Below are 12500 nucleotides of genomic sequence, written 5' to 3'. Positions count from 1 at the left end.
GTCTGCCTCAACGGGGTGAGTAAACACATCTGATTCCGTTATTTCTGAATAAGCAGAACTAACTAAAGCAACACAGCGTCCAAACCCTGATGAACATCAGCAGATACAGCCACTGAGCTTCTGCTGTGTGTCGATCCGCTTCCTACAGCGTCCTCATCCAACACGGCCGTTACACACAGAAGCTCAGCTGTCCAACATGAGGCTGCTTCAGTCATGACGGGTGTACAGGGTTAATATAGTCTGTTTAGTGCGACATGTTTGCATGTGGGAGCATTCGCCATGTGACGCCTCATTCACACGGGGCGTCAGCATCAAGCGTCAACGTGTGTGTGTGTGTGTGTGTGTGTGTGTTTCAGGGCTGCTCCGGCTCCATCTGTGAGAAGTACGGTCTGGAGGTCTGCACCTGCGCCAGTGTTGAAGGCAAAGACGAGACGGAGCTCTGCCACGTCTGCTGCATGGAGAAGAGTCAGTACACACACACACACACACACACACACACACACACCTCATGACACAAGATGGCGCCAGAGAGCAGGAGACGCAGCATCATACGTGTGCTCCACACAACCCGTCAGGATGACTTCACACGATGGCAAGCCGTCATGACATTCATTCAGTAGCCCATACTGGTGTCTGTGGGCATGTTACCAGTGCTTATTGATCAGACAGCAGGACTGCTAATAGTGACTGGGTATTATTCTGTGGTTACTAGTAATAAATGTAAATATTATTCTTTGATCTCTATGGGATCTGTCATGGAGATAATATCAGCTGTTCAGCTTTGACTGGTGTGTGTTTATATGATCTAGTAGTCAATCATCACACACTGGTCCTCATTGATTAGATACCAGTGCTTGTTTAAAATGTTATTAGTCAATGTTTAATTGAACTGTACTCTTCTATATGGACTAGTCATAACAGAAGACGAGTAAACAAGCAGAGCTGACGCGTGAAATAAGACTCATGTTACTGGTAAAACATACGACTGTCCAATACATAAATACTAGTAATGAAAAACTACTAGTGTCTATTTAAAGTTACCAGTATCTGAGGAAAATATACACTAATATTAATATACAGCTGGAGTACACACTAGTCAAAGCTGAACAGCTGATATTATCTCGATGATACGTCCATAGAAATCACTGAACAATATTTACATTTATTATTAGTAACCACACATAGTTTCCAGTCACTGTTTACATTAGCAGTAGTGTCTAATCAATAAGCACTAGTAACATGACAGTAGGTAATAGTTTGGGTTATTGATCATTGGCTTGTCATAATCACACACACACCACAACACCATGAGCGTCATCACTGGTTATAAATGCTTTAATGTGTAAATGATCTCGTATACAACATTACTGATGAGATAATGACGACTCTTCATCACACACAGTCATGGGAATCTGCAGTGAGTGTTAAATGTGTCGGCCATGACGGAACAGCAGATGTGCTTCAGAACACACGGTGACTGCAGCAGCGCCGCTCACTCTCTCTCTCTCTGTGTGTGTGTGTGTGTAGTGAACCCGAGCACCTGCAGCAGCACCGGCTCGGAGCGTCTGTCCCGGTTCTTCGGGAAGCGTGTGATCACGCTGCAGGCCGGCTCTCCCTGTAATGACTTTAAGGGTTACTGTGACGTCTTCATGAAGTGCCGGCTGGTGGACGCTGACGGGCCGCTCGCCCGACTCAAGAAGGCCATCTTCAACCCCGAGCTCTACGAGAACATCGCCGAGTGGATGATGGCAAGTGTCTCTCTGAGTGTGTGTGTGTGCGCGCATGTGTGTGTGTTTGTATTAATGTGTGTGTATGTGTGTGTGTGTGTATTTATTAGTGTGTGTGTTTGTGTGTTTGTATTAATGTGTGTGGGTGTGTGTGTTTGTATTAATGTGTGTGTGTGTGTGTGTGTGTGTGTGTGTGTTTGTATTAATGTGTGTGTGTGTGTGTGTGTGTGTGTGTGTTTGTATTAATGTGTGTGTGTGTGTGTGTTTGTATTAATGTGTGTGTGTGTGTGTGTGTGTGTGTGTGTGTGTTTGTATTAATGTGTGTGTGTGTGTGTGTGTGTTCAGGCTCACTGGTGGGCGGTTCTGCTGATGGGCATCGCTCTGATCATGCTCATGGCGGGCTTCATCAAGATCTGCAGCGTTCACACACCCAGCAGCAACCCCAAACTGCCTCCACCCAAACCACTTCCAGGTAAACACTTCCTCTTCCTCTTCCTCTCAGACGTGTAATAAGCATATGATAAACATTTTTACTCTGTTAAACATTACACCAATGGAGAGTCCTCAGAAATCACAAAAACAATGTGTGTGTGTGTGTGTGTGTGTGTTGCAGGTACGCTGAAGCGTCGGCGAGCGCAGCACTCGAGTCAGCACCCTCCTCCTTCACACCAGCAGGCGGTGCCGCACGCTCACGCCCTCCCGAACCCACGGCCCGCCCCGCGCCCGCAGCCAGCCCGCCACCACCGCTCCGCCCGCGAGAACTACCAGATGGGGCAGATGCGGCGCTGAGGAGCGTCCCACACACACTCCTCCAAAGAACACACACACACACTGACACACACACACACACACACTGGCGGGAGCGCTGCAGACTACAGGAACACACACACACACACCGGCGGGAGCGCTGCAGACCGCAGGAACACACACACACACACACACACACACACACCCCGGCGGCTCCAGCTGTCCCTCTGCTTCCTCAGACGCTCTACAGCAGAGCTTCATCTTTCTCAGCAATCGTGGAACAGGACTTTTATTTTGTACGAGCGGAGACTCGCCGCTTCCTCCTGCTGTACAGACGGACAGAGCGGAGCGCCGGAGGACTTCCTGTCGATCAGAGATTTACAGACACTCAGGACTGGAGCGCGGTGGAGGACGACCTGCGTCCACAGCCGCCACCGCCGCCGCTCCCATGGGGGATTATTGTATATACTCACACACACACACACACACACACACACACACACACACACACTGGAGGACGCAGAGCTGGTTTTACTGTGTGCTGGTGGAGGATGTGTGGTCCTCAGTGTACAGTGTGCTGACCCGCTCAGGACGCTCCTCCTCTGTAAACATGTACAGTTCTGGAGACTCTCTGTCATATTGAGGGATGTTTTGATCCTCCTCTGGGCCCGTCCGTCCGCCCGCGCCGCTCCTCCTCTCCGCACTGCCATCTGTGAGAGGAGCGCGCCGGCGGCGGAGCCCGCGTCTGCCTGTGTTTCTTCTGTTGATTTGTACGTAGTGTTGGTGAGCGTAGAGGAGAGTGCACTGAACAGTCTTCATCCATAGCGGACACTAGCCGGACCCGAGCCGAGTCCCCCGCCGGTGCTGCCGTGCGCTGTGTTTTATACAGTACTGCTGTCCGGGTCACTTGGACATTTTTACGTAACGTTGGGAAGCGTGTTGTGCAGAGATGCTGTCATTTCCTGGAGTATTGAGATGCATTAATAAAGCACTGGGTTGAGCGACGTCACGTCTCCGTCCTCCTGCGAGTGTGTGTGGAGCTGCGCTTGTGCAGGAGCCGACAGAGGGTGAACTCCTGCTGATCTGAGGCCTGCAGACGCGTCACGTTACTGGAGACGCCACAGAACCACCACCTGCACACACACACACACACACACACAGTCAGTCATTGGCTTCTCTTAATGCTGCAGCTCTGCTGAATGCTGCACTCTGATTGGCTGATGGTCACTCTGAGGCTCAGGGGTCAGACTCCGCTCCTGGAGGGCCGCAGCTCTGCAGGGTTGAGCTCCGGCCCTGATTAAACACTCCTGATCAGACTGATGGAGTCCTGCAGGCTGCTGTGAGAGCTGCAGGGGAGTGTGCTGGAGCTAAACTGCAGAGCTGCGGCCCTCCAGGAGCGAGTCTGACACCCCTGACCTCAGGTGTTTGGTTATTGTCAGATAACGGCACAGCTAAAGTAGTTCCGGTAGGTTTAGAGCAGCTCCATATCCCTCCACTGAATGATCAGAGTTATTCACAGCTACAGCAGAACACAGGAGGAGGACACACACCTGACACACACACACACACTCTCACACACAACATCTCCACAGGGGATTCAGCCAGAGGAGGACAGCAGTGGGCGGTCACTCCTGACCACATGATTGATGTAAATGAGGTAATAGCCCGCTTGCTAATGTGATGTGATGCTAATATAAGACACTTCCCTTTCAGACGGTGATCATCTGCTGCTGCGCTCCACCATCTGAGCTCACCGTCATGCTGAATCTCTGCACTGTTCAGTGTGTGTGTGTGTGTGTGTGTGTGTGTGTGTGTACGTGTTTTTGTGACATATCAGGACACAGATGTGTATAATGACATGGGTATGACACAGGTATTACTAAAAGCAGGTGAAATATGAGCACATTGGTGACGTCCTCATTTCTCAAAATGCTTATAAATCCTACAGGGTGAGTTTAATCAGAGTAAAGCTGCACACTGTCTGCTGTGATGGTTGGGTTTAGGGGTCGGGTGAGGGCAATATAATATACGGTTTGGACTATAAAATGAATGGAAACCTATGTAATGTCCCCACTTTTCACAAAAACAAACGTGCGTGTGTGTGTATTCAGCGCTCTCTTCAGTTCAGAAACACACTGTATATCAGCACTCTCAGACTCAGTTCAGCTCCAGCTCACTCCTGCATCAGCTGTTTGATCAGGGCTGGAGCAGATCTGCGGCCCTCCAGGAGCGAGTCTGAGACCACCGCTGAGTGATCAGAGTCTGCAATGAAGAGTCATCTGTTGTCCAGAACCTGCTCTCCATCTGCCCTCGCCTCCTCCTGTCTGTGTGAGTGTGTGTGTGTGTGTGTGTGTGTGTGTGTGTGTGTGTGTGTGTGTGTGTGTGTGTGTGTGTGTGTGTGTGTGTGTGTGTGTGTGTGTGTGTGTGTGTGTGTGTGTGTGTGTGTGTGTGTGCGGCTGAAGTCAGAATTATTCACCCCCTTTGATTTGTTTTCTCTTTGTTAAATATTTCCCAGATGATGTTGAGGAAATGTTCACAGTGTGTCTGATAATGTTTGTTCTTCTGGAGAAAGTCTGATTTGTTTTATTTTGGCTAGAATAAAAGCAGTTTTAATTGTTTAAACACCATTTCAAGTGTGTGTGTGTGTGTGTGTGTGTGTGCGCGCGCGCGTGCGAACATGCGTGTGTGTGTGCGTGCGTGTGTGTGCTGTTCCTCTGCCATGATGGACTCACTTCTGCTGTGTTTCTCCAGATTTGACGCTGATCCTCCAGATGTGCAGCTCCGGCTCCGGCTCTGTGCCGCTCCAGATGTTCCAGATGTTGTGCACGCGCCGCAGCCAGCCGGACAACAGCGGATCCCCCTTCCAGAGCAGCCGGACGGAGGAGAGGAGACCCAGATCAGCCCCCGCCGCCAGCAGAGACGACAACACCTGCCCACTGCTGTGCTGATGGCTACACACACACACACACACACACACACATCAATATACACACATGCACATGTACAGGGGTTGTACAGTGAAATTAAGGGTCTGGTGTTAGAGAGCAGTGGTTGGTCAGTCTGCTGTAGCTCCTCCTCCTCAGTGCTGTAGCTCCTCCTCCTCAGTGCTGTAGCTCCTCCTCCTCAGTGTAGTGATTGACAGTCAGGGGTCCTGCACAGTGGTCAGAGGGTCTGTGAGCGGTTCTTCTTCAGAATAGTGTTCAGGTCACTGCTGCTGCTGCTGGAGGAAAACCTGTCCTCACTCACTCCTCCAAAACAGCCCAGTGCTCAATAATGTTTAGGTCTGGGTACTGTGCAGGCCATGGGAGATGTTCACTGTCAGACTGCTGTGTCTTCATAATGCGGTGTGTGTGCAGTGTGTGTGCGGTGTGTGTGCAGTGTGTGTGCAGTGTGTGTGCGGTGTGTGTGCAGTGTGTTCTGTGCTGCTCCTCTGCTGATGAAGCTTCACTCTGCTCCACTGCTGGACTGAAGATCAGTGAGGAGGAGACGTGCAGACAACACCACACTGACCACAGCTGCAGTCTACAACACCTGTGTGTGTGTGTGTGTGTGTGCGCTCACAGGATTAAGGGCACGTCCCCCGTCTGTCCTCCAGTCCCGTTCAGCATCACAGACACCGGGGCCTCCAGCAGCTCCAGCGGACCCCGCAGCAGCACTCGGACCTGATAGTGGAACACTGAGACAGACACAGGGTGTGTGTGTGTGTGTGTGTGTGTGTGTGTGTGTGTGTGTGTGTGTGTGTGTGTGTGTGTGTGTGTGTGTGTGTGTGTGTGTGTGTGTGTGTGTGTGTGTGTGTGTGCTGTATAAAACTGAGACAGACACAGGGTATATGTGTGTGTGTGTGTGTGTCTGACCTGTGTATGGCGTCTCGGGCCCCGTGCGCAGGTATAGCCCTTTCCCGCCGGAGTGCTCACGCCGCACACTGAAGCCCAGAGTGTTGCAGCGGCGCCGGCTGCAGTCCAGACACTGACCCCGGCTGAAGGCGCTGTTGTCACGGCAACGGAAGCCTAGCAACGGCCGGCTGGTGTTCAGCAGCGAATCAGTGAACAGTCTGACGGCGCGCTCGTGAGAGCATTTAATGGTCTTGGGCACTCCTGGAAAACACACACGCACACACACACACACACACCCTGTCCGTCAGCAGAACTGCCGAACACACCCGTCTGCTGTGTGTGGGATGTTGAATGATGCCGCTCCTCTCTAATGATCTGCTCTATATAGACATGTCAGACGGAGGGTGTGTGTGTGTGTGTGTGTGTGTGTGTGTGTGTGTGTGTGTGTGTGTGTGTGTGTTGTTCTGCTAAAGCACAGGAGCACACACAGCTCATCATGTAAGGGGTAAAGTACAGCCTGCAGGTCATCCAGGACAGCTGATTGGTCAGTGGAGACATGGGGGATCACACACACACACACACACACGTCTGGCTGCTGCGTTCTGATTGGTCAGTGGAGACATTAGCAGGTGTGTGTTGTTCCCAGACACCAGCGCTGAATAACACACACACACTCCTGCGGGAGCTGAGCGTCTCCGTCAGTGTATGCGGCACACCTGTATGTACACACTCGTCTGTGTGGCCTCCTCAGGTGTGTGAACATCACGTTATGGAGACGCTCAGTCCCGCAGGAGTGTGTGTTATTCAGCGGGGGTCATCTGGGAATAACACACACCTGCTAATGTCACCACTGACCAATCAGAACGCAGCAGCCAGATGTGTGTGTGTGTGTGTGTGTGTGTGTGTGTGTGTGTGTGATCCCCCCAGGTGCGCAGCAGGTGGCGCTGTACCTTGCAGGCCGTACTGGTAGACGTTGCTGTAGATGTCGCTGATCTTGCAGCCGGGCTGGAAGGTTCCGCCGTTGGGGTAGAAGTCCACATGAGCCACGCTCTGCTTGATGCCCACCCCCGGCAGCAGAGGAGACTTGGTGAAGGTGTGTATGGCGTCCACAAACTGAGCGTCGTCTGGAGAGAGCCTGTCCAGCGCCGGCAGACCCTCGAAATGTGGACCGGCGGGGTCCAGACCTGCACGCACACACACACACACACACACACACATGCACACACACACGCAGTTGATGACCTTTACTGCTGTTCTACAACTCTACAGGCTGCAGAGTGGGAGTGTGTGTGTGTGTGTGTGTGTGCGTGTGTGTGCGTGTGTGCGCGTGTGTGCGCGTGTGTGTGTGTGTGTGTGTGTGTGTGCGCGTGTGTGTGTGTGTGTGTGTGTGTGTGTGTGTGTGTGTGTGTTCACCAGTGATGCGGCCCAGTTTCCTCGTGCCTCTGAAGTGGCTGCCGGCGAATCCGGCCACATGCGCTCCCAGACTGTAGCCAATCAGATGCACGTCGTCCATGGAGAGCTGCGCCACTTCCTGTCAGAGGAGGAAGTCCAGCATTGAGACAGTGACATCATCACCCCACCCCCTGACCCCGCCCCGTGCGCATCTGTGTTACCTGCAGCCAGGTGAGCAGCGCCGCCACCTCCTGGCCCACCTGTCTGCAGCAGCGGACGGCGGCGGGGTACGGCTGCAGCGCCAGAGTCCTCCAATCACTGATCAGCACATTCACCTGCTGGAGGCGGAGCTTCAGTGCGGACGCCAGGTGGAAGATCCACGGCTCCATCAGCCCGTTCATCTGAGAACACACACACACACACACACATATGCACACATATACACACACACACACACACACACATATGCACACATGCGCATGAACACACACACAGTAGAGCAGCATTAATATATATCCTCCCCGCACACACACACACACACACACACACACACACACACACACACACACACACACACACACACACACACACACACACACACACACACTGTAAACACTGATCAGAGCTGGGTTAATCATGGGTCAAATGAACAATTACTGCAGCTGTGTGTGTGTGTGTGTTACAGGAGAAATGGTCATTTTTACATGACCTACAGCGTGCGCACACACACACACACCTCTGCTCTACATGACTGTGTGTCCTCTTGGGAGTGTTAAGGGTTCGTTCACACCCTCATCATCATCAGCCGTGATCTCCTCTCCCACAGAACTCTGCTTCAGTCCACTCTGGGTGTGTGTGTGTGTGTGTGTGTGTGTGTGTTTGTGTGTGTGTGTGTGTGTTTGTGTGTTTGTTTGTGTGTGTGTGTGTGTGTGTGTGTGTGTGTGTGTGTGTGTGTGTGTTTGTGTGTGTGTGTTCTCCAACAAGTGTATCTATAATAATGAATCTCACACACACAGTTTCTGCCTCTGGACGGTGTTTGCGTAACACACCCGCAGAGTTTAATGAAACACACCTCTGACATCATCAAGACAGACGAGCTGTGGGAGACACACACACACACACACACACACACACACACACACCCTGTGCGCACCACACACTTTCATATCAAGATTCTGGGAAGTGTTGTGCAATTCTGTGTGCTTCAGACAGGTGACAAATCACTTTTTGGACACACACACACACACACACACACACACACACACACTCCTCTATTTGCTGAGAGAAGGAAAGTGAAAGCTGAAGCGGGCTCAGGCTGGTGGAGTGTTCATGCGGTGCTGTCTGATGATCTCCAGCTCTGCTGTCCTCACTCATGGTCAAAGCATCTGCTGGATGAGTGAATGTAGAGAACTGAACACACACACACACACACACACACACACACACCAGCGGTGTCACACTCAGTTCCCGGAGAGCCACGGCTCAGCTCATTCATCCAGCTGAGTCCCTTATTCATCAAGGGTCACCACGGTGGAATGAACCGCCAACTATTCCAGCATATATCCACAGTGGATGCCCTTCCAGCTACAACCCAGTACAGGGAAACACCCATACACACACACACACACTCATACACTACGGCCAGTGTAGTTGATCAGTTCCCCTATAGCGCATGTGTTTGGACTGTGGGGGAAACCAGAGCACCCGGAGGAAACCCACACCAACACGGGGAGAACATGCAAACTCCACACAGAAACACCAACTGACCCAGCCGAGACTCAAACCAGAGACCTGAGTGCTGTGAGGTGATCGTGGTCCCCACTGCGCCACCGTGTCCAGCTCTCTCCTGCTGAAGCGTGTCCAGTGGTGTTGAACATTAGTGGATCAGCTGTGTTTGATCAGGGCTGGAGCAGAACTGTGCAGAGCTGCGGACCTCCAGGAGTCCAGACTGAGACCACCGCTGTGAACACTAAACACTGCTCGGTACTGGAGTGTGTTACTCTCAGCGGTAACACACACACACACACTGCGCAGTGACTATAGCGCTTTATCATGCATAACAAGCTTTATTTGAGGAGAAACACACACACACACACACACACACACACACAGCGCGCAGGAGACTCTGAAATAACCCTGACAGAAATAGAAACACAAACACACCTCAGAAGCCCTGTGGGTGGAAACCAAGAGCTGATGTGTGTGTGTGTGTGTATACGTACACACCCCTCAGCTGGTGTCTGTGTGTGTTTGTGTGTGTGTGAGTGTGTTTCTAAACACACCCTTCAGCTGATGTATGTGTGTGTGTGTGTGTTTCCTTCTCTGATGTTGTGTGTGTGTGTGTGTGTGTGTGTGTGTGTGTGTGTGTGTGTGTGTGTGTGTGCGTGCGTGCGTGTGTGTGTGTCTGACCGTCCAGCCGTGTATGATGATGACGAGTGGGTCAGAGCTGTTGTATCTGCATGTGTTCAGGCTCTCTCTGCTGTAGGGCCGCAGGGCGCAGGTCTCCTCGAACAGCGAGCCCGCGTGGTACAGGTGGAAGCGGGACTGCAGCACAGGGGCCCCAACACTCTCCGGGGTCATCTCCGCCGCCGTCTCGCTCACTGGGGTCGACACACTCACCGGGGCCGTCTCATTCTCTGGAGCCGACACACTCACTGGGGCCGTCTGTGGGGCCCGGCCCTGCGGCGCTGCGGGAGTGAAGCCAGATGTGCAGCTCAGAGATTCCCATGGCAAACATTCAGAGAGACGCACCGAGAACACACAATTACAGAGTACAGAGAGAGAGTGTGTGTGTGTGCCTAAAATAAGCGCTCCTGCTGGTGTTTTCTTACCTGCGGTGTGTGTGTGTGTTCTCACAGAGGCTGTGAGGATGAGGATGAGGATGAAGATCATGATCCTCCAGTGTCTGCGGCGGCTCTACCGTCTGCTGGAGGAGCGCAAGATCAAGACAGAGAGGGGGTGGAGCCTGAGCATGAGGGGCGGAGCTTGAGTGACTCACTCTCTGCATTGATTGGCCCGTTTGAAAAGGCAGCACACACACACACACACACACACACACACACACACACACACACACACACACACTTGTAGTGAATGTGTGTTTGATCTGAAGAGCCGCTCTGACTCGCTGCTGTCTGACTGCTGTGCTGAAGCTGCTCCAGAGTCTGGCGGCTCACAGCTTTACTCTGTCTGTCTGTGAGGACTCCCCACACTGCTGCAGCACTTCAGAGAGGACCGGAGGACTGGTAAACAAGCTGACGGAGATCTCAGACTCAGATTGGCGTGTTTGATAGAGCCGCTCTTCTGTTTATGGAGCTGCAGGAACACAAAGAGCCTTTGTTCCAGCTGAACGCCTCAGCTCACTGTATCAGCAGATATCCGTCACTCAGCTCGAGTCAACACTTGTTAAAACTCACCGCGAGAGCAAAGTGAAAGCAACATTTACCCAGAGTAAAGGATCAGTTCTGTGTGTTAGTGAAATTAAAGATCCAGACTCATCATGGAGAATCAGAGAAACACGATGAAGAACACCGAAGCTCCATCATCCAGACTGAGGAGAACATTCCTCCACATCACACACACTCTCACTGAACACACAGATATGAGTATTGGGTTCTGTGTGTGTGTGTGTGTGTGCGCGCATGTGTGTGTGTGTGTGTGTGTGTGTATGTGTGTGTGTGATGAAGATGAATATCCTGACACGTCAAAGTCCTCATCCATCATTCACCCTTAGTAGACAGCAGAACATTTGTCCAGACATGAAGTGAACGTGTTTGTGTGTGTGTGCGCGTGTGTGTGTGTGCAATCCAAACACATCTGCTGTAAAACTGGTTTATTTCAGCCAAAACACACACAAATGTACAGTCAGTCTTTATAAAAGATGTTGATCTACTGGGCAATCTCAGAGTCAAACAGTTAATAAAACAAGCAGGATCTACACACACACACACACACACACACGAGCATAACAGTATCTACATGACAACATGGTGAAGTACAACTGAAATGAAGCATGAAGGTCAATAGTGGTCTAATGGGAAACAGTTGCGGATGTTTTTTAGAGAAACGCTGCTCTGGCCCAGCGCCATTAACCCTACGCTGACCCTAACGGTCCAATACACACCGCCTGTGTGTCCAGAAACACATTTGTTGCTGATTTTTGAGAGTCGGGCAGTTTTTATGGTTAAAGGAGAGTAAATGCCTGCTGCGGGTTCAGTTTACCGTCAAGTCCCATCAGCAGCACAGTAACATCAGTCCTGCGGTGCAGTGGAGGATTGTGGGCCAGCGTGACAGAAGACTGAGCTGTGTTCAAGTGCTTACATGAGTCCTTCAGTGTAAAACAGCACATCTGAGCTGTGAAGTGTCTAGTAAACTACTTCAGGAGGACGAGTGGTTTATTCTACTGCTGCATCCTGAACTGCGCTTTCTAGCTCATGTTGATCATCTCGTATTTGTCCTTCAGGCTGCTGTCCTCTTCTTCATCCTCATCCTCCTCCTCCTCAGGCTCCTCCTGTGGTGTGTCGTTGTGATTGGAGTGATGAAGCTCGATTAACAGGAAGTAGATCACCGCTCCGACGACACCCCCCACCAGCGGCCCGGCAACTGGGATCCACCACCAGTAATCTGCAGTGCTGCAACACCAAGGTAATCATCATTACTATTACCCTAATTACCAGAACAACAAACACCATTACCAGAATTATCAAAATCATTACCAGAACAACAAACATCATTACCAGAACTATCACTATCATTACCAGAACTATCTCTATCATTACCAGAACTTCAAACATCATTACCA

At 51.4% G+C, this 12500-nt stretch overlaps 3 protein-coding genes across 8 annotated transcripts in view; 1 reads left to right on the top strand and 2 right to left on the bottom strand.

Moving 5' to 3' along the window:
* adam10b (ADAM metallopeptidase domain 10b) overlaps positions 1 to 3483 on the top strand; it is a 12610-nt gene extending 9127 nt beyond the window's left edge. Inside the window, 5 exon segments of one of the 2 annotated variants that reach the window (NM_200420.2) lie at positions 1 to 15; positions 357 to 465; positions 1528 to 1748; positions 2073 to 2199; positions 2341 to 3483. The exon segment at positions 1 to 15 is cut by the window's left edge and continues 169 nt beyond it. In NM_200420.2, coding sequence (NP_956714.1) covers positions 1 to 15; positions 357 to 465; positions 1528 to 1748; positions 2073 to 2199; positions 2341 to 2516 — 648 coding nt within the window. In that variant the 3' untranslated portion in view covers positions 2517 to 3483. 2 annotated transcript variants of the gene reach the window in all.
* Positions 1318 to 10617, bottom strand: lipcb (lipase, hepatic b). Of its 2 annotated transcripts, XM_087311250.1 has the most exons (9): positions 10531 to 10617; positions 10109 to 10386; positions 7921 to 8100; positions 7721 to 7838; positions 7258 to 7491; positions 6329 to 6568; positions 6036 to 6150; positions 5207 to 5425; positions 1318 to 3607 (listed from the first exon to the last, which is right to left on the bottom strand). In XM_087311250.1, exons 1-9 carry the CDS (start codon positions 10589 to 10591, stop codon positions 3481 to 3483), a joined length of 1572 nt encoding a protein of 523 aa, XP_087167376.1. In that variant the 5' UTR covers positions 10592 to 10617; the 3' UTR covers positions 1318 to 3480. The 2 variants fall into 2 exon arrangements, with proteins under 2 accessions (XP_087167376.1, XP_087167377.1); XM_087311251.1 differs by lacking the exon at positions 10109 to 10386.
* Positions 10618 to 11514: 897 nt separating this feature from the next.
* aqp9a (aquaporin 9a) overlaps positions 11515 to 12500 on the bottom strand; it is a 7183-nt gene continuing 6197 nt past the window's right edge. For 3 of the 4 annotated variants that reach the window (XM_087311109.1, XM_087311108.1, XM_087311110.1), the window contains one exon: positions 11517 to 12330. In XM_087311109.1, the coding sequence (XP_087167235.1) occupies positions 12126 to 12330 (205 nt within the window). In that variant the 3' untranslated portion in view covers positions 11517 to 12125. 4 annotated transcript variants of the gene reach the window in all.

The sequence above is a fragment of the Danio rerio genome, chromosome 25 (assembly GCF_052040795.2).
Source record: "Danio rerio strain M-AB ecotype USA chromosome 25, GRCz13ab, whole genome shotgun sequence".
In the NCBI taxonomy this organism is placed as follows: domain Eukaryota; kingdom Metazoa; phylum Chordata; class Actinopteri; order Cypriniformes; family Danionidae; genus Danio; species Danio rerio.
The sequence above is the reverse complement of the archived record's forward strand: the minus strand, read 5'-3'. Positions and strand labels throughout refer to the sequence as shown.